The sequence below is a fragment of the Streptopelia decaocto genome, assembly GCF_964273445.1.
Source record: "Streptopelia decaocto genome assembly, chromosome: 1".
NCBI lineage: Eukaryota > Metazoa > Chordata > Aves > Columbiformes > Columbidae > Streptopelia > Streptopelia decaocto.
Window position 1 is genome coordinate 59,728,442 of NC_138663.1, and position 21,936 is coordinate 59,750,377.

At 38.7% G+C, this 21,936-nt stretch overlaps 1 protein-coding gene across 3 annotated transcripts in view; it reads right to left on the reverse strand.

Moving 5' to 3' along the window:
* The window catches only part of WASHC4 (WASH complex subunit 4), a 42,873-nt gene extending 23,316 nt beyond the window's left edge, over nt 1–19,557 (reverse strand). For 2 of the 3 annotated variants that reach the window (XM_082043620.1, XM_082043618.1), the window contains exons 1-13: nt 19,445–19,557; nt 15,372–15,511; nt 14,278–14,331; nt 14,108–14,173; nt 13,893–13,938; nt 11,514–11,581; nt 7,005–7,087; nt 5,915–5,957; nt 5,349–5,452; nt 4,598–4,718; nt 2,997–3,120; nt 2,771–2,898; nt 1,711–1,871 (exon numbers count right to left, since the gene is read on the reverse strand). In XM_082043620.1, the coding sequence (XP_081899746.1) occupies nt 1,711–1,871; nt 2,771–2,898; nt 2,997–3,120; nt 4,598–4,718; nt 5,349–5,452; nt 5,915–5,957; nt 7,005–7,087; nt 11,514–11,581; nt 13,893–13,938; nt 14,108–14,173; nt 14,278–14,331; nt 15,372–15,511; nt 19,445–19,505 (1,199 nt within the window). In that variant the 5' untranslated portion in view covers nt 19,506–19,557. The remainder of the gene's footprint in view (nt 1–1,710; nt 1,872–2,770; nt 2,899–2,996; nt 3,121–4,597; nt 4,719–5,348; nt 5,453–5,914; nt 5,958–7,004; nt 7,088–11,513; nt 11,582–13,892; nt 13,939–14,107; nt 14,174–14,277; nt 14,332–15,371; nt 15,512–19,444) is intronic. The other variant, XM_082043619.1, reaches the window with a different exon arrangement.
* Between the last annotated feature and the right edge of the window lie 2,379 nt (nt 19,558–21,936).

Genomic DNA, 21,936 nt, shown 5'->3' on the forward strand with positions numbered 1-21,936 from the left:
AGGATTTTCTTTTCTCTTTCCAAAGCTTAAATTCTTCCAAGGGAAATATGTTAAACCTTCAGTCCCCAAAGTAATAACTCTCCATTCCCAAAAGTATCAGAACCTTGTACTCACATTTTAATTCTGTACTGGTAAGGATTAGTCTGTCAATTATATCTGCACAAACATAACCCAAAGAGTCAAAATTATCTATCTTTCCAGAGAACAAATGGCCTTCTTAGTACATATACTACACTTCTTTAAATTAAAGAAGTAAATACAACTGCTAGAAAATGTTTTAAAACACTAACAAAGAAGTCTGACAGTTACATTAATATTTTCCTCCAAGTTTGAATTTTTGAATTTTTATATATATATATATATATATATATAAAACTTGTCATTACGTCAATGCCAAACTGGACTGCTCTTAAATAACATCATTCTCCAGAAGTTAATATGTTTGGATTACACTAGTTGTAGTTAAATGTTTCAATACAGTTCACTTTTAAGACTGCCATTTATTCCATGCTACAGAATTGTGACTCTGCAATACTACATGTTGTAGCAGTTATAGCAGGAATCCATGCGGGTCATTGATTACAACATAAAAAAACCTACACTTTGATAACTGGCCTTAAATATGAGTACTCTTCAAAGGCAATACAAGAACTTGTAAAAAAGGAAGAAGTTGTTACTGGCAGAATTCAAATCAGCAGATGCAAAAAATCTGCATTCTATTACAATATCCTCAAAAATGTCCACAAATACCCAGATCTTTTTCAACCTTTTCTTAATCTTAAGAGCTGCAAGACATGACTTGCATCACTGCCCAAAACCAAAAGCAAAGCAGCAGAGCAATGAGGATTCATCCAGGAATTAAAGCCCAGGAAAGAACTGAGTCAGAGCTCTTGACTCTTCCTGTGTATGTAGGACATGACCAGCAAGAGATGGATAGAAACAGAAATAGGGCGGTAGTGAAAATAATCTGCCAGAAGACCACGATGACATGGAGCTGTTTTCGCCCCCTCCCACCTCCTCTCCAACCCAGTTCTGCCAGCTTGCATATAGGGTTGGAAGACAACCTGCAAAATATAAGTTTTTACTTCTATTTCACAGACCTCGTTTTCTACCTTGTGGTTTTGGTCTGCAACACAAACAGAAATCTTAGCCCTGTTATCTCCCTACATAGTGGAGCACACTTGTTCATAAGACCAACAACTAAAAAAGAATTCCAATTCATCTTTAAATATATTTTAGAAAGAACTTAGAGAAGAAAGTGACTTGCAAACTACATGCACAGTACAAAAGAAGAGAAGCCTTTTCAAATACAGATAATTTCAAAGATTATTAAATCAGCAATTAAAACAGTCATGAAGAAATAAATGCTTGCAAAGAATGTGTCATCACCAAGCAGAAAAAAATTCCTCTATAACCCTACTAGTGAATTACCTCCATAAATACAGTTGAAAGTATGGAAATAGAAGTAACTGAAACAATCAAATATTTAGAATGGCCAGGAACACTGTTATTTTGATGACATAACACACATTTTCCTGAAAGCTTAGTTTTGACTAACACCTTTTCAGCAATGCTAATACACACATATTGCTGTGGTGAAATGGAAAAGTTCATTAACACCAGCACATGCTACTACACTGAATGAAGAAACCCCCGTGTTTATAAACTATTTGGCAAACAGCAGCATGAAGCAATATTTAGGAAGCATACTTGATAAGTGACTGTGCCTTCTGCTGTAGAAAGTTCTCCCTTTGCATTTTAATTGTATGAACACTTTTCTTGTCCAGAAGTTTGGCAGCAGCTGGTATCTTCTGAATCAGGAAGTTGTCAGCAAACCAGATAATGTTAGCAGTTAATGTGATGGCTGGTACCTGGGGGTAGGGGAAAAGGAAAAAAAGGGAGGGGAATACCACAAAGTAGCAATAAATATCAGTAACTGCATCAAATACTATGCCACCATGTATGTTGCTTTTGCCTCTTTTGAAGCATAACACGCAATTCCATTTACTTCTGCATAACTACAAAGTTACTAGGTTCATGTTAAAACAGGTTTCTCCCCTATAACCCATTATGGACAGCACACACAAAGTTATTACCACTCTCGGTGATTCTAAATGGTATTAGAGAATTTATAATTCCACTTGATATGAAAATTCCCCAATCACTTTTGTACTTACAGGTCTTTCAAAATAGACAAGGTCAAAACCCAAAGCATTTATTCAGTCCCACAGTACTAATATTCTGTTTCCCTCAGAATAAGACCTACCCCAAAAATAAGCCCTAGCATGATTTTTCAGGACTTTTGAGGATGCTCAAAATATAAGCTCTACTCCAAAAATAAGCCCTAGTTGCAGTTCATTTAAAAAGTCAATTTAAATAGTGTCCAGAGAGCCATACATGTAAAAAAGTAATATGTTTTGGATTAAAAATTTATATAAGATCCTGGGAAACAGGGTAGCTCAAAACATTTTTTGTCGTCACTGCTTCATTAATCTTGAGAGGAAACATTTTAATTGTGATTTCAAGTTATCTTAGCTTGCTGCTAAGTAAGTGCACAGGTTTTAGACCACCTTTAAAGAAAATGGGGCAGTAGGGGAGGAAGTTATAAAAAGCAGAAAAATCTTAATTTTGCTTTCTGACTTGTTTTGGTAAATTGTGCATTCTTTCTTGTCCCAAGTCTGTGCTGTGCCATACTACTACGAAAATTACCTACTTCATTACTGAAGATTTTTTCCCCTCTTAATTATTGACAAAATACTAAAGCATTCACCTTTTTACAGACATCCAACAATGACTTGTAAAATTTCTTGTCTATGGTCCGAAAAATCTGAAAGTGCAGTACAAAGAGGCCACAGATGCCCACATATTTATCTCTCTGGTCGATTTCTGAAGGTTCACCTGCAGAAAGACAGGGTTTTGAAGTCTACTTCCACATAAACAATACAAACAATTTTAGAAACAGTGAAACTTGCAGGAGAAACATGAGCTTGCATTACCAAGTTTGGCTTCAACATTTGCAAAAGCTGTGCGAAGTGTATGAGCAAATTCTTCAGCAAACGTGCTGTTCTTCGACACCAACACTCCACCATTTACTGAATCAAATTGTTGCTCTATAGCAGCCTAAGCAAAAAGGAAAAAAAAAGCATAACGATAATGCCATGAATTTTGGATCTTAAAAGAACGCTGATTTTGCAAGAGGAGAATACTCCAAGAGGGCACTGATTTAAGAATAACCTAAAGTTAGTCCTAGACTCCACAACACATAGATTTTTAACTATGTGTAAATTATTTACTATAAGAAAAGAAAAAAATAAAAACCTCTCTTATACCCAACATTCAAAAAAACCCTGCATTTTATTTACTTCATATTTCTCTTAAGGGACATTTTTAAAGAAACCACTTGATGTGCTAGTGATACAAAACTAGATGCGTATTTGCGTTAAGTTAGAATACATTACAAACTATCTGTTAACTAGACAAGATTATCATGCAAGCCACTTGCAAGATGTGATTCATGAACTTGTAGCATAAAACCCCACACCACTGGTGGCGGTTTAAAAAAAAAAATTACCAAAGCCCACAAAACAGCCAAAAAAATAGAAACACATTTCAGATTTTCTAAAGATATTAGAAAAGTCTTTAATGGAACTGTATTTAAGAATATCTTTAATGTATTTTTGTTAGGAAGGGGCACTTGCAGGACAGAGGGGAAACTTCCTGAATGAATACCAGACAAATCCTACTGATGTCTCAAACATATAATGAAGTCTTTGTACTAATGCAATATTAGAGAAATGGATGAAAAATTAAAAGATGAAAAATTGATAGCTGCTAGCAATGTCCTCTGAAAGAATAAGCCAAATTATGCTTAATTATTCATCTACAGTTTCCCTTTCAGAGGCTTTTACAGAACAAAACCTTCTTTCCTATGTCATTTCGGATGTAAAAATAAGAACGGAGCAATAGGCCTGTTCAACTGACTCTGCTGTGACCAGATTTGGCAATGCTGTCTTCTGCCCACTATACCACAACATCTGATTTCAGTGTCTCAAATACACACTTTTTTAGAAAAGATAGCTTTTTGGATGAAGACATTGAGGCTAACTGTTTTGAAAAAGTAATAATACTTCTTATCCACCTGTACACTTGCATGTTTAAGATATAACAAGAGGTCACACTTAACATATTTTAAAGACTACTGTGGAGACTTCAAGTTGCAGCTAAAATAAAGTGGACCTAAGCCTGACCACTACTGAAATTTCTCCCTGCTAATAAAGTTCTAATGCCAAGTTGTCTGCGTTTCTTTAATTCTGCAAAACAGTAAGCATCCACTGCTACCATTCAAAGCCTGGCACAGTTCTAGCATGTAAGAAATGCAAGTAAGGATCAGAGCATGTGGTTTTTGCTTTGTTGTTGTTGCTGTTGTGGTGTTTTTGTTTGTTTTTTTGTTTTCCCCAATCCACAGATGAGAGAGTTAAAACCACACATCACTGTATCTGGAACAAAATAAAATAAAAAACAAGCAAACCATTCTAAAAGAGTGTCACTTTAACATAATTTTTTCTCCTATCATACCAGGAAACATTAATTTTACTACCTGAAATATCATTCCATCAAGCAGCTGGCATTCCAGTTTTAAGAGCAGCTTTTCAAATGGCTTCAGTTTATCTTCTTGAATCCCAAACTTAGAAGGGTTGTGATGGACAGATTTTAGCAGCCTGCAAGGATTAGGTGTGGAACACATACATACAACACAATTAAAACACAAAACAGTTTTATCTTATCCTGTACTATACTGATCACAGATTTTAATTGCCCACATCTGTGTCCAGCAGCAACCCCAAAGTTTAAAAAAAAAAAAAAAGAAGAAGAAAAAAACCCACTAGGTCTGTATAAGCCATTTGCATTTGAATAACTGCCATTTATTCAGGTTTTCAGTGAAACAGAGTAGTTATTCCACTAATGTAACTGTCTTTATAATTGTTGACCCTTCAACTTTTACTTAAGACAGTGTTCTTAAATCTGTATGCCCATCCCCATGGTTGATATGGATAGGGATAGTCTTAGATTAGTTCTTTGCAAAATTAGATTTCTTATTGAATATATTTTATATATCTGTCTGTCAAGATGCTTATCACATACTGTAAATGTAGCATTCAGCACTTTAAAAACTTACTGGTGCTGTTAGAATGACAAAGTGGGAGCTCAGCCCTGACCTTCATCAAAACCTCTGGAAAACTCTTGGCGCTATCAAAATCCATGTTCCCAGACTGACTTTCTTGGAACCAAAAGACACACACATGCTTTTTTATGTTGTGGGAGTATGTTTCACACCTTAAGAGACACACCTCTTATACATAGTCCAGTGATCTTTTAGAGTGGCATGATTGTCAATTATTTCATCAAGAGTGATTAAGACTGTGAGCAGCTCTCCCAGATGCTCATACATTGCCTGTTTAGAACAGAAAGAAAAGGACTGTAGTTACTGAAAAGTTTATTACAGTCATGCCTGGCAAGTAAAATTTCAGGTATCAGCCAACAAGACATTAGATAGAGAGTTAAATTGGAGATTTCTTGATTTGATAGCTTAAAGATTTAGTATTCCTTACAGTGACACAAAAAACATTAGTTCATGTGCAGGAACAGCCTAAAGTTCACTGATCAAATTTGACACTAAAGGTAGGATTTTCAAAATTGTCTACACGCATAAGCACATATTGCACACAATAATGGAGTATGCAAACACTTTTCAACTAAGAACACTATACTATGACAAACATGGAGATACCAGCCCTTTCCGCATAAAGGCCAGAAAAAGTTGATTAACAAAATAAAATCTTTAGAGATTGAAAGCTGTACATGACATTCACTTTCTAACTGTTTTTCTCAGGATTAATGATCAAGATATTCTCACCTGAAAATGAACTCCAGACGTCTCTATAATTTTAGGTGCATTCCTGTAAACAAAATAAATATTTTAATGCCTTTTAAATCCTTAGATCAGAGCACATTCATCAATTCTGTATCACATTGTGTTCCTTGTTTTTTGGGGTACATTCTTCTTGATTAACACAGTAACTTCAAAAAACAAATTCTCAAAATCTGATTTAAAATATATGCTATGTGAAATCTGTGTACTGTGATCAAATCTAACATTGCATTTTTAAATGTACAGCATGTGACTGCTTTAAACTACTGATTGCATTCAGCAATCACTAATTCTCAATTCAGTTGTCCTAAGAGCAAGCAGCCTTGATACATACGGCCTTATGGCTCAAAAGTACAAAATCACTTCACACATTTAATCAAGCCATGTCCAAGCTACATATCCAGCCTTGTTCATTCAGCACCACACAGAAAGTCTACTTTGTGCTGCAGAAAACAGCAAATAAAACTAACAAGAATTCTGCTAGCCTATCTGGAATGGGAGGAAGGAATCAAGAGACTTGCAGTTATATTCAGAGCTAAACCAAACAATTATATTCAGAGCTAAACTCTTCAGAGTTTTCAGAGGAGCTAAACCAAACAGCTCTTACTAAGCTCAACATCAGCTGGCAATATCATGGTAGTTCTGTGAGGAATATACACCAAGATTTACATATCTAAAACATTAGACTCTGAAAGTGATCTGATTTTTAAGCTTCTGAAGCTAACAGTATCCATTGTATCAGTCAACAGAAGGAACATCCCTCTCCAACAGAGCAAGGCTGAAAGAATGATAATACGATATATTAATCATAAAAACTAAGTGCCTCTGAAGCATCAATTCTATCAAAAAAAGGTAAAAAATAGAATTCTTGTATCTCATTATATAAAAGCACTGCTTTTAATGAAAATAAAATAAATCCAGTTTCATAATGGCTTCTGAAGTCCAAGCTTGCACAGCAAAACACTCTCCATGTGTCTAGACAACATTCCAAAAACAATCACGCCTTAGGTAGAACATTATTTTATACATTTGTTTAACTACATAAAAACAATATAGCATTTCAGGGAATAATTACTTGTTGCTGGTATAAAGAACAGCCAACTGATGCACTACATTCACCACCACTTCATAACATCGGGTAACAAAGCAAGACAGCTCCTGAAATACAAGAAAATAATTGCATATATATGTATAGACCCTCCTCATACACAAATTGTCATTACTTTCAAAACACAAACCACCAAACTTGCAGCCCAAGCTCCAACTACATTCGTAATCTAAGTCAAGTTAACAGACCCGCAGCAGGATAGAAAACATCCTGTTAACTAACAGCTCCAAAAAAGGAACTGGGACTAAGCTGAGAATTTATTGAACACAAGCTCCCAGTACAAATTTTACTATTAAGGGACCAATATGCACTGTGGACAGCAAGAAAAGCATAATAAGGAAAACAGAAATGGCTTCACATTTGCATATGCCTTTCACAGAATTGCTACACAGGGCCACATTTTAATGTGGATATTGATTCCTTAAAAAGGTATAGAAAAAGAGTAACCACAGCAGGTGACAGACATATCTTGTTGTAATAAACTGAACTCCTGAAAACTTTTAAGGACAGTAAGAAGTGATTTGACAACTGCACCCAAGTACCTTCAGAACAAATATCCCCAACAGCAAAGGCTGTGCACTTTCCCACTAGATTAAAGAGTCACACTCTGGAAACCAGTGATAGCTGAATTCAAATTAGAAACACAGAAGCCTGTACCTACTGCAAGAGTGATTAGCCACATAGAACTGCTTTCAAAACAAAACAAAGTCTTTGAGAAGTATGTTTGACTAAAGCAGAACTTAGGCTTAGTTACATAGTACAAAATGAGTAAGAACAGGTCAACTCCAACCACATAAAGGACTACCGTAATTTCTATAATGGATTTTAACGAGGCATTCCTTGAAGAATAGGATTAATGAGTCTGAGTCTCCCTGAAGTGCAATTATATTTGTTCATTGATGCACTGTATAATCCCATCAGGGAAAAGTCAGCACGTGATGAGTCTAGTCAGTCAGCACACAGATGGCTTCATAGCAGTCAGCCCACGCTGGCTAGTCAGCCAGCCTGCTGTTCCTGCCAGAAGACTGGCTAACAGCTGAATTGTCTTCCTTTCCATCAAAATTAGATCCTATTTGGGCGTCTGACTCCTATTAGTCACCAGTTTTCACAAAACATAAAAGTATCATTACTCATTATACTTTTTGGGCTCTATCAAATGCAGCTGAAACAAGCCAACAGATTCTAGAGGAAGATTAGTAGACAATCAAGATGATGCGTCCTGGGGAAGGGGGATCAACTGCCACTTCAAAACATCCAGGAGACAGTCCAATTTAACAGCACATGCAAATTAGCAGCTACATAATACAGATGAGATTATAATTTGATCAGTTCTTCATATACACCATCTTCTCCAGGATCAAGAGTACCTAACTAGTGTTTCACAACACTATTTTGATAAGGTCTTTTTTTAATATTTTGACATAGCAAATTTGAGTCTATCACGTCTAGTTAATCAAGAGATTCTGAACTCAGAAGAGCCAATAAACCAATACATGGAGATTAGCTTTATGAAAGCAACATTTCACCCCTTTTGTCATCTTCATTTGTATCTTCATACTGCCCTTGGGGATACACTTATAACATTGACCGGAACAGCATTTCCCAGTCTACAAATACAGCCTACTACTGAGTGGATTTAGGGGAACACAATAGTTGAAAAAGAACAAACTCTGTAAGGAAAAAGTTTTCCTCATAGCTTTACCCAAAGCAAAACACACCTGTTAGCATCGTAACCTTCTCTTTGGGGCAACTTCCTCCATCTGCTGTCTTTACCAAGTTGTTCAACTTCCAGCAAGCCATTGTAGCACACATACAAAGTGAGCTCACTAGCAATACTGCTGTATTTTTGTGTAGTGTTTACCCTAAAAATATACATCAGCATATATTCCCTAAATAAACATAAACCTCATCTACAGAGTGGGTTTGCAATACGCACAGATATCCAGACAGCTAATCACCCCACTCTCAACTTCTACGCAAACAGACCACCCTCATGGGGCAGGGGGTGGGCACAGAGAAGAAGTCTGAAAAAAACACAAGTGTACACTAGCCCCATTTCAGACCCACTAAAAGGTCACAGAATCACTTTGTTTGGAAGAGACTCTCAAGACTATTGGGTCCAACCTTAACCTAACTTTGGCACTAAACCACATCCCTAAGAACCTCATCTATATGACTTTTAAACACCATTAAACATGTATGACCATGCTCACACACTCTCTCCTCAGCCATAGTTTCGCCTTTCAGAGCAGTATTAATCTGAGATGGCAAAATTTTCCAGACCACAGAACTGTGAGCCATCAAGTCTATATTTACCCCAAGTCCCAGAACTTAATGTACTACAAAATACATCTAAATCCATTAACTATGCACCTTAGTCTGAAGCACACCAGATGTAGGGACCACATCTAGGAGACAATTAAAAAAGCGAATACTTTCACACTGAGTTTAAATTGTAACAAGTGGACACATGGTTTATTTTTTGTTTGATGAAACAAACAAATAATAATCATCATCATCATCATCTACAATGCAGGATTTAAATAATAAACTGATTCAGATGAATGAATGAATGAATGAATGAATGAATGAATGAATGAATTCTGGGCAGTTCCAGTGGGACTGCTCCAACCTGGTATTTGCACAAGGTTATAAAAGGTTCTCCTTGCAAGGACAAGTCTGGTTAGAAAATGTTGTAGATAAAGAGCAAAAAGATTTGAGAGACTGGGAAAAATATACTCCACAGCCTTCTTCATTGTCATTTAGAAATGAAACATTAAACAATCCCTCTAGAATAGTCTGTTGCTGCAATTAAGACTTTGGCCTGCTTACTCTGCTCTAGGACTCAGTAAGAAAAAGGTCTCTGCTCAGTAAGAAAAAGAGGATGAAGGCAAAAACTAAGTTGATAAGACCAAAAGTTTGAAAAATGGTGTCCTGGTTTTGTTAAAAACAAGTTTCTCTTTTAGTGAATTTGCCTGTCAGGTAAAGCTTTCATTTTAGCTGCATTTTCCTGGAAAAACAGATATGTGTTTTGGTAAACATAGCAAAGGAATGCAAAGTTATTGATAAGCATGGATGGACATCTCGCGAGAGGGGCAACGAGAAACAGGTGACCAAGAAAATGACCAACAGAGTATAACATCCCATTCACGTGAGTACTTCATATGAAAGTGGGAGATCATGAGGATCTCATCCTTTTTCCTTATGGCCGACATTAGGAAAGGACCTTGCTAGTCATCCCTGTGAACTGAGGCCTAGTGAAAGACTGCATCCAGACTGAATCCAGTTGGCTGCAGAATCCAATCCAGGACTTCAGGTGCCAGCAGGTTTTATATATTTTGTATTATTTTCTCTATTCTTATTAGTAGCATTAGTAAAACATTTTTAATTTTTCCAACTCTCTTCCCTCTGCCCTTCTTTCCCTCCTGATCACCTGTCCTTAGTTGGAAGGGGGGAGAGGGAGGGGCTGAAGGAGGAAGGGGCAGGGAGAGGAGGTTAACAATACATCTGCCACGGTTTTATTGTCACCTCGCAATCAAAACCTTGACAAATGGGGAAAAAAAACCCAACACATCCCAACAACTAACTGCACTTGGGCATGGTAAAAGAGATTGTTAAACAACTCCCTATAGCATTCAACCTGTTATGACTTAGTAAATTAGTACTGCCATGCTAGTATACAGAAAGAGCAGGAACTTTAACTTTTGTTAAAACAGTATTTGTTTAAACATCCTGGAAGCTTCCTGTATATTCTCTGCTTCAACACATATTTTATTACAAGCGATATTGCATAAAAATAGAAACAGTTTTGGGAACAGGACAGTCACTTAAGCTATACGAAAGACAAAGAATTCTACAGTAGACTGAAACCCAAAAGCACAGGAAATCCTCAGAAGAAACACAGATCCTGTTTTCATGCAAAGGACCCTGATAACAACCAAACTGTATAAGAAATGAGTGTTACTGCCTGAAAGTTTGAGTGAAACACAAGCAACTTTTTCCAGGTACATGTTTTAATTTTGCTTTCTTCTAACGGCTAAAAAAAAAAAAAAGATGTATAAACAATTCATCCATTTCCAGTGTTGAATGAAAACTAAAACTTGCTAATCAAAACCATTAAAATAGATATCTTTAATTTTACCATCATATAAAACAATCTCAATTTATCTGCTCTTACTGAAATGTTCACAAGCAAATTCTAATTTCTTTGAAAACTGATTACACAACCTGTAATTTCTTCTTTCATTAGACTGCCAGAGTTTTAGACAAGTATTAAAAAAACTCCAAACAATGTGTGATACATCAGCTGTTGTGATAAGTCTGCAGACAAAACATACTAATGTATCAAACGATTGCAATGCCTTTCAGCAAGATGCAAGCAGGATACTGCAGACTGCTATATCCACTTTGCAAGTAACTTAGGTTAATTGCTGAAAAAAAAACAAATAAAAAAAAAAAAATCAAAACATACTCTACCTGCAAGAAAGAAACAAATCTTCCCATCTGTATTTGGCAATCTCCCTCCACCATGCTGGAATCTGTGGCTTGAGAAACAAACATTTGTCACTCCTTTCAAAAGCCTGTGTTAGACCTGTTAAATTTACGTTGAAGCTGCCCTCCAAGATACTGGTTTGCCATACAAGTGAGCACATTATTATAAGCATACTGATGGAGCCTTAAAAACCTTTTAATTTTGCTTTCCTAAGCTAGACTTATTTTAGAAGGTTCTTTCTCATTAAAATTTACATTGTTTATAAGTTAGACACAAAGCAAGAAAAAAAGCCTCTGTCATCTGAAAGAAAATAAGTAATACAAAATGTAATTCTTTAAAGGCATATCTATATTGCAAGGAACATCCACTGGTAGTTATGTACTGAAATAATATACTACATCAGAGGAAAAAGTTGTGTAACACACAACTGCCTCAAGAAATTGACTTGTTTTTTCTTCATATCATCCTGCACAAAAGAACCAGCTCATTGCCATAGCTTCAAAGCATTATCTGTATGAGAAACGACATTATGAAATAAAGTAATTACATCACCAATGCCAAATTGTTTCAGTCAGCTGGAGCAATTTTAACTCTACCTGACAAAATACAGTCTTTTTAATGAGATAACAGATTCATGCTCTAGACTTCACATTTTTCTATTGGGCCACTCTGAGCAAAAATGGCTCACAACTGCAAGTTTACCTGTGTAAAAATTGCAGGTCTCATCCCTTCGCAAAATACGTTATTTTACAACAGCCACCAGAGACTAAAGTAGTCTTCTTACTTCTGTAACATGGAGCTCTGGGACAAGATTTTAAATACTGCATGCTTCCCCTTTGAACATTTTATGTAACCTTTACTCTGTTTATTGCATATCCCAAAAAAACCCTATACAACTAATTAAAGACCTTGACTAGCCTTAGCCACTTCAAGGGCAAAATGGAAAAAAAAGAAGTTTCTTTATACAGAAGGAAAAGGCCAACACAGTATTTGTTTAAATTTCAACCATCCTTGAGCCAGTAACTTTGTCAGGTGTTCTAAGTAAACCAGCTTTCTGTTATCAAAGCAGTTACTACAAGGAGGAATATGGAAGTAGAGAACATAATTTCTGCACCCCTACCTAACTTACAGAAGGCTGACCTCTCAGTTCATGCAATTTTCTCAAGCATCTCAAGCATTTCCTGCAGCACATCTATCAGGAACAAACTGCTGATGTTAATCTGCAAGTCTGACTTTTTTGTGCTAGAGATATGGAAGAAGATTTGAGGGATGCTCTAATATCATTTGGGCAGCACTGCACTTTCTTTTAAGATATTTAAAGCCATGTATGATAGGAAGTGAGAATCTGCTAAGAAAAAAAAAAAAAGGACAACAGAAAACACATTTTCATGTTCCTTAACTGAACCACAACAGCCATCTTATATAGCACTATCTCAAAGATTTCATAGTACTCAATACTTCTGTCACAGGCAAGGCTCCTGAAAAGCTGTAAAAAAAGCCCTTTTACAACAGGCCCTGAGAGGGCCTTCCCTTTCTCTCAAATTTCTGAGGTAGAAAACAAAGATAGGTGACATGTCTCTAAACCAACTCATTAATATATTCAGTCCTTAGGACCAAGACCTGTGTTTATTCCCGGACTATCATCTGTTAACACAGAAGCTTAAGACCAACCCTTCAGAGGAGCCATCAGTTTAATTCCAAGACAAAAAGCAGCTTTCACCTAAAGCAGGGTCTCATGATCTGTCAACTGAATTGACTTACAAGCGCTTGTGCCTCTGTGTTATAAACAGTAGTATGAGTATTATTACCTGCACCTGAAGGGCAGATGACATTAACACACTGCAGCTTCTCTTGGAACAACTATGATTGCATCATTGAACTAGGCAGGACTTGGTCCAAGTTATTTACTAATGGTTTCATTGTTTTCTTACAATCAAATTACAGATTCATTGTTTCACTACAACCCATGTAAAATCTAGTCCCAGTTGGAAACAAGTTGGGTTAGGGTGTGTTTATCTGTGAAAAACAAGTTTTCAGTGCTATACTTTGAAAAACAGCTGCTACAATATAAGCTCAGGTTTTTAATATGTTATACATTAAACATAACTTGAACAGCCCATACTCCCCACTTTTCATGTTAATAAGACTGCAACAAAACTTCCCGTTGATGTAATAGATAAATCTTATTGTTATCTTAAGCTAACTCAGGACAGATACAAGATGCTAATTATTTGGTGTTTGCCAGTCAAAGATATAGAGAAAGCATGTACCCATATTATAAAATTACACTTACCACAGCATTTAACATAACCTGAAGCAATAACATTAAACTACAAACTTTTACAGCAAAGGGAGCTACTTACCTCCTTCTCCGTAAAACAAGAGGCCATTATAAAATTTAGTTTCTGCCTAAAAACAAAAGCAGAAATTTGTTTTTTAACAGATAGACTATATGTAATCATGCTATAAAAATTATTTAGATATATCTTGTTTCTTTACTGTTAAAGAATAATTTATATATCAGCTTGACAATCTGCAAACTTTTTTATACACAGTAATAAAAGGCAGATGAATTTACCTCATATTTCAATTTCTTTATTTCACAGCAAAGGGCAGCATACACAGTTATTACTTTATTTAGAACCTAGACTCGAAGCAGAAAAACATACATTACAAAAAGATTCACGTTTAAAGAGCTTAGTTTTAGCTAGAATAACTTTTTTTTTCTTTTAAGCATAAAGCATTTACCTTGTTTTCTGTCTTTATGAGCTCCAGTAGGGAGGACTGTTCATATGGCAAAAGCTAAAATTAAAAATAAACAAACAAAAACCACAAAAAGAATGAACAAACAACTTTAGAAAATATTGGTCAAAAATACATTTATTCAACTAGGTAAGTAATTTTTTTTCAGTTTAATCTCAAACAAGGTCCGTAATAAGAGAGCAATAATTGCACATTATTGGCAACCTACCCTGCAGGAAACCTTTGCTCTTCACATTTACATGCAATTAACTTTCCTTTCACTCTATGCTGAAAGGCAAATAACTAGCTATACTGTATAGCATTTACTAGAATTTACTTAGAGAACTTGGAAAACAAAAGCATGGTCACTCTGGTGTATGTCAAAAAAAATGCTTGGGAAACCTAGAACATGGATTAAGAATCCCAAATGCAGGAAACAGGATGTGTAGCGTATATCCGTACACGAGCACGGACAATTGGTACTCAAGTCAGCCATGATATTGACTAGTTCATACACATCCAGCACTGTGCAGGCCCTACACATAATTTATTCAAATTATTCAGACAGATGATTACTTGAGAGTGCATCTTCAGCACCAACAAGTTTGCAAATTCAGCAAAGAGAAAAAAATATAATGCTCCAGAGAGGAGAGAGAACTTATGACCAAGGCAATAACCACCTCAGGAAAAAATACTGTACAAAGGCCATTAAGTCAAAACACAACTATAAGTACATACACAGTTTAGTCTGCAGTTATACAACTATTAGCAAAATCTTCTGGAAGCCCAATAGCCAGATAAAAAACATCAACACCCACAGGAAAGAAGTTTGCTGGAATTAGCCTTCCCAACACTTGAAGAACTATAAATTCATCTAACTTTCACTAGTATCCAAAATACTAGAATAATATGAAAACATCTTATCTTATAATATACACCAATTTATTAATTATTTGATAATTAAATTAGTATGGGATAGGTTTCTCAAACACAGAAGTCAAAATTTTAAGAGCACAAATGCATCAAGCTTTTACTTCTCAGGTTTTGAAGGGAAGGAGGAACTAGGAAAATAGCAGATGCAATTCATAATACATGAAGACCTTTAATGCAATGGGATCAAGACTGAAGTCCCAAACATCTCCAACAGAGTCATCCAAAGCATCTTCAATTCTCTTCAGCTGAGACGCATATTCCTCAAGAAATTTTCCATAATTCTTCAACTGCACTTCAGCATGAATTTCTGAGAATTGATAACATTTGTAGAATTTTATAGACTGTTCAGTAAACTGTAATATCAAAAATTTTATAAACAATATTTTATCTGATGCTATTTAGCCTGTAGTACTGTATATCTCATTTTGCTGCAGCTTTTTTTGTTAATACAACCACATCTTTAATACTCAGAGTCACTTTAGAAGAAATCCAAATACTACTTGAAGAATATCAAACACCTAAGAAGTTTGCAGAAAATTATATTTTAAAATGACATATATTTCCAAACTAACATCTTAACAAACCTAACAATCACATCAAGATGCTAAGCAAAGAAATGACTGTAAAAATCATAACACTGCAGATGATTCTACCCCTTAGCTGAAACAGTACATTGGCAATTACATTAGAAATTTGAGGCAATGGGTCTAATAATTTCAGCCTGAGTAGCAGTTGTATTAATAGCAATCCTCCTTCTACTCTCTACCTGCTACCTCTCAGTAAGTTATTTGGGAATTACACAGTAAGTTTATGGCTTTTAATCATTACCCCCACTTACAAATTCACCATCTTCAAGCAGAATTTCCCTTCTGCTTAGCACCTGGACACTGAATTGCATAGCTGTCCTGCTACTGCTAGGTGTGACTAGGTTATTATGTTCAAAAGGTAACACTCAGCTGGTCAAGTGTCAAGAATAGTGGCACTCATTAGCAAAGTAAGCCCACAAAAGTCTCATTCACTCTATCCTGATCTTTTTTTCTTCCCACATAGAGACACTTCCCCCGCTTCCTCAATTATACGCAATTACTGAGTTAGTTGCATGATCTGAACTACAGAGTGAATGATTACAGCTCAAGGCTTCTATGCCCAGTAAGGAAGTACAATCCTTTTTCATGGAAGACTACGGTGTCTTCCCCACAATCAGATAACAAATGTAACAGCTAGTGATCTTCTGCTATTTGTTGAAAAGAGGATTATCTAAACAAGTTAGAGAACGTAAGTCAGCTGAACAATTGAACTTTTCCTAAACAAGAAGGCAACCCTTACATGTATCTTTATGTGCTCTTTCCACATTTCAGCAAGTAGGCTGCTCTGGAAAGTTAAAAAACTTACATTTTTTTTATTCTACATGTTTAATCTCTTATTCATGTTGCCAATAACTGAGCCAAATAGTAGCTGATGGCTGCTTCAGTGGAAGAACAGTGCTGAATCCATTATCACTTACACATTTTTTGGAGAAAGAAAACATTTGACTGAGACACTTCATTAGGCATAAGGGGAAGAATAAGAACTAATTAATAAGGAAAATATGAGAAGGACTATGCACAGGAAAGTTGAGACTGAGATGGAGAAATGGCAGCAGTGAAGTCCTGAACTAATTCTAAGCTACTACTTTGAAGCTAGCAGTAATGCCAACCATAAGGGCATGTGGAGTGCAAAGCCTACCCAAGGAGCACAGTAAAACCTCCCATGGTAATTTCTGCATTACTGCCATTGGCTTCTACCTGTATGTGCAGCCTACACAGTGCACAGGCACTGTCAAAATAAGGAAACCCAATTTCATGTAAATGGATAAGAAGCAAGGGAACAAAAAACTCTCCATCAGCAGTATGCACTTCAGACATTGATGTACAGCCCTTGAGTTGTATCATCATACTATTCTATTGCATCAAATTCATCTCATCTTTCCAAAAGATGCACTGGAAGGAACCTGAAACTCTGCTGCAGAAAACCAGTGAAATACTGATGGATGCAGAACGGAGTTTAAACAGCCATCATGTCAGCTTCAGTACTTAGCAGTTAGAAAATCTGGAGTATGAGACATTATTATAGAGGCATGCTGTGGTATTCCTCCAAGTCCGTCTTCTCCCTTGAACAAAAGACAAACTAAGAGCAGAGGCGGCTCTACAGGAAGAACAGAAAAAGCTTCCAAGTCATACAAGAGTAGGAAACTGGCACTGCTGTTCAAATCAATTCCCTATAAAATAGGCAGCAAATCTCAAACAAAAATCTCACAACAGCGCTTTGACAGAGACCCACAAAGTGTCAGTTTTCCAGCAGTCAAATGATGGATTTGAACAATGCTATAGCTTAACCTAACTGATATTAAATATCTCCAAATACTTACGTATTGATAGCTATCAATTTGCCACCTTGTACTGATCCCATATAAAATAAGAGACTATTTTAGAGAGACAAGAGAGTGAAAGCTATTAGCTAGCCAGAGATACACAAGGTTGAACTGATAAAAAATGACTTGGGGATGGGGGGAACTTTATAAGACGCAGAAAATTTTTCCTGAATAAACTGGCTCATGAGGAGAAAAAGAAATCACAAAAAGCAGATATCTTCTTCTTCTAAGGAGCAGATATACTTCATAAGGTATACTTTGTTTACAATAAAGTTTGGTTTAGTTTCTCCTCAGATGATAAAATGAAAGCATTACAATTGGAACATTGTGACACATCTACTCAGCAGTAGAGATCCCCCATTTTCATCTTATCCTCTTCCATAAAATCAGTAATATCAATATTCAGCAGACTTACTGCCACAGCAGGATTTGCAACTGCTATGTCTGTAAATATCTACGATAGAGATGAAACACACTGGACTTACTTAGTATCTTGTCTCCTCAGCTGAGAACATTATAAATGTTTAAGGCTAGTGACACAGGTATAAAGTGAAAGTAGACAACAGCAACAACAAGAATTTTTTAAAGTCACAGGATTTTTCTTTAGCATTCCCTAGAAGAATATTGCATGCTGTTCTCAAAGGAAGATCAGGCTGTTTGTTCACCATCAAGATGGTGGTAATAGAGCGCATCATGTCACATAAAGTTCTCATAGCTGCACTTAATGTCATGGTCAAACTAGTGGAGATGTGACATTTTGAGTAAAAGCCGCCTTTTCCATTCCGCAGCTAGAGAACTAGTAAAAACCTCAGTTGAGGACAGCTTCAGTTTCCACTGAAATCCAGATTAAATCAGTATGGCATAAACAGTATCATCTCTTGGTACAACATGATACGTGAAACAGTCAGGCTATGACTGACATATTTTCACAGCAACACCTGGCGTAATTAATTTGGCACAGTTTGATTTCCAGTGTTTATTACAGTGCGACAACCGTGTGTGTTCCCTGCTTAGAAAGTAGGTCACCTCCACAAGCTGAGGAAAAACGTGGATTTTGATAACCATGCAAACACACTGTCAAAGACTTAAGCATCACAAGGTCTTTTTTTTTTTTTTTTTTTTTTAAGGTGAAACTGCAAGTGACTAACTCCATGCCAGAAAGCCTTTACCAACGGAAGCTGCATACAACTAACTTACATCGGTATGATTTCTCTGGCGAATTGACGAAGTAACTGCCAAAAAATTGTGAGCCACAAGAAACGATCGGGAAGGAAAGAAACACCATCCCCGCGGCAAGCATCGCTTCCTCCTGCCCGGTCCGTGCGAGAACACAAAGTCCCGCAAGCCGGCCGGTGCCCCCCCTGCCACGCCGGGGCACCGGGGACGACTCCCTGAAGGGGAGTAAAGGCTGAAGGGCTGGAATAGCCACTCTCCCAACCCAGACAACCTCCGGTAACTACGGAGAAGGTGGCGGTAGGAAAAAAAGGTCACGGCGACAGGCCGCCCCGCAGGCCTGACTGGAGGAGGAGCAGCTCTGGCCCGGGGAAGGGGCGCGGCGAGCGCCCGGCTCCCCTCACAGGACAGGGGCTGTCAGGGAAGCTGGGGAGGGCGACCTGGCTCAGCTCCCACGACCGCTTCCTTCTCTCTGCCTCCCTCCCTGCCGCTCCCAGCAGGGGTGCAGAGGCGAGCGGGGCCAGGAAGGGTCCGGGAGGGGACCGGGATGGGGCCGGGGTGGGACTGGGGTTCCCTCAGCCCGCGCCTCCCCCAACTCTGTGGCGGTTACTGGCCTCGTGCTGGCCCCTCCCGCCCCGCCCTCCAGCGCGCGCTCACTCTGCGAGCCGTCGTCCAGGCGGCCGAACTCCCAGTCCGGGGAGAGGGTCTCCAGCGCCATGGCCCGCGCCCGGCAGCGCCGCCCCCGCCACCCCTGACTCAGGCGCACGAGACTTCCTGCCCCGCTCCCCGCGCCGCACTCTGGGAAATGGAGGCGGCGGGGGGCGCTTGGACGCCGGGAGCGGGCGGGGCGGGCGGCAGCGCCCCCGCGAGGACGGCGCTTGCACACCACTACCCCCCCACCTTCCCGCCGCGGGCGCCCGCGAGGCCATGCCGGGCGCCTCGCCCCCTGCCGTGCGCGGGCCCCGGCCGTTGGCCCCCTCGCGGCTCGGCGGGCCGGTGCTCGGGGGTCGGTGCCGCCAAGCGCCCGCCCCACGGCGAAGGCCAGGGGGAGTAAAGCAGAGGGAGAGCGGGGGGCGAGGCAGGCAGCGTGCTTCGGCCTCGGGGTGCGGGAGGAGAGCGCGGGGGCCACCGCCTGCTGCCGGGGTTAGAATCATAGAATAGTTTGAGTTGGAAGGGAGCTTCAAAGGTCATCTAGTCCTACCCCCCGCTATGAACAGGGACATCTTCAACCAGATCAGGTTGCTCAGAGCCCCATCCAGCCTGGCCTTGAATGTCTCCAGGGATGGGGAATCTACCACCTCTCTGGGCAACCTGGGACAGTGTTTCACCACCCTCAGTGTAAACAATTTCTTCCTCATGTCTGGCCTGAATGTCCCCTCCTTTAGTTTAAAACCATTACCCCTTGGTCCCACCACAAGATGTTGCTACTTGCATCTGTTAACTCCAAAATGTCAACGGTTGCCTTTGGTCTTAGCTAGCGAATATCTTTGTCCTGGCTGCATAAGAAAAGGTGTAGCATCCATCGAAGAATAACAGATACAAATTCTGTGTTTTGCTGTGAAGTGGTCATGGAATTAAGGCACTAGATATCAACTGAGATAACCAAGGCAGGAAAGAGACTGAGGTATCCTTGTGGTTGTTGAGCTTATCTAAAACTTCAGCTGCTTTGGTTTCTGCCATGTCTGAGGCAGTTCCAGCTACTGCAGAGTGGGCAGCTGCACCTCAGAGGTGCAGTGAGGTAGGGGAGTCCTCTCTCCCCACTCTTTCCTCTGCCCCCCCTGCATCTGTGAGCTGCCGGTCCAACCCCTGAGGTACAGAGGCTTTGGGAGCTTCTCTGCTTTTCCCCTGGTGTACAGGGCCCCAGCCTGAGTCCCTCTCACACCGATTCCACACCTCTGCCACACTGAGAAGAGGGAAAACTGCTGGGTAAATTCCATAGTGTGATATTAATGTGTCCTGTCATGTTTCTCTTCCCAGCTTTTCACTTTGCTGATGCAGGAGGAAGGAAGCAGCAGAAATATCCCAGCTCTGAGGGAGCATCTGGAGCTCAGAGGCAGCTGCACACAGATGTGTGACTGCTGCAATAGTGTCATCTAATCATCTCACTCTCACTTGTTGTCACACAGAGCCATGAGGTACTTACCTGCATGTTGTCAGTCAATGTTTGTTTTGTTTGTTTTTTTTCTTCAGGGCTCTGGTGGGTGTAATACCAGAGAATAAAAATAGAAGTTATATGGGTAGCATGATAAATAGCCATTCAGGACCTTTAACACTGACCAGAGCAATTACCTTAGCAGAATCCATAGCATCAGCAGAAAAGGAAGTGGCTTCCAAAGCAGTGTCACCAGAAGCATCAGCAATTTCAGTGGGGAAAGAGCAACAAAAATAGCAGCTCCAATGAGAGATGTATCAGTAAGTGCAGGATCATCCATAAAAGCTAACTCTGTAATGCAGCAGATCGGAAAATAGTACCTACTATAATTGTTTTCTGATTAAAAGGAAACCGTCCTTTGGAAGATACTGATTTTTAAAGTTTCTAGGGAAGAAAGATATGGCTGGCAGGTTTATTGTTGATGAGTTTTTATCTATTCAGAAAGCATTCAAAGAGGCCAACCTTGGTCTGGGAAAGATCAAATTTAGTTTTGTATTAAATTGAATAAAAAATGTTTGGAATGTTTGGAATATATATATATATATATATATATATTTAAAGAGAGAGAACTCTGCTTTGATAAATGTCAAATAATCATAATGTAAATACACCACGCGTAATGTAAAAACACCACTCATTGGTGGTGTGCTTTAGCTCCAGCTGGCAACCAAGTATCACACAGCCACTTGCTCACTCCTCTCCCTCCCCCAATGGTGGAATGGGGAGGACAATCAGCAAAAAAAAAAGGTAAAACTCATGGGTTGGGATAAAACAGTTTAACAGAACAACAAAAGAAGAGATACACAATGCAATCGCTCGCCACCTGAAAACCAGTGCCCAACATGCTTCTGAGCAGCAACACCTCCCTCCTCCCAGCCAACTCCCCCAGTTCATGTACTGAACATGACCATCATATGGTATGGAATATCCCTTTGGCTAATTTGGGTCAACTGTCCTGGCTGCGTCCCCTCACAGCTTTCCATGAAAATTAACTCTA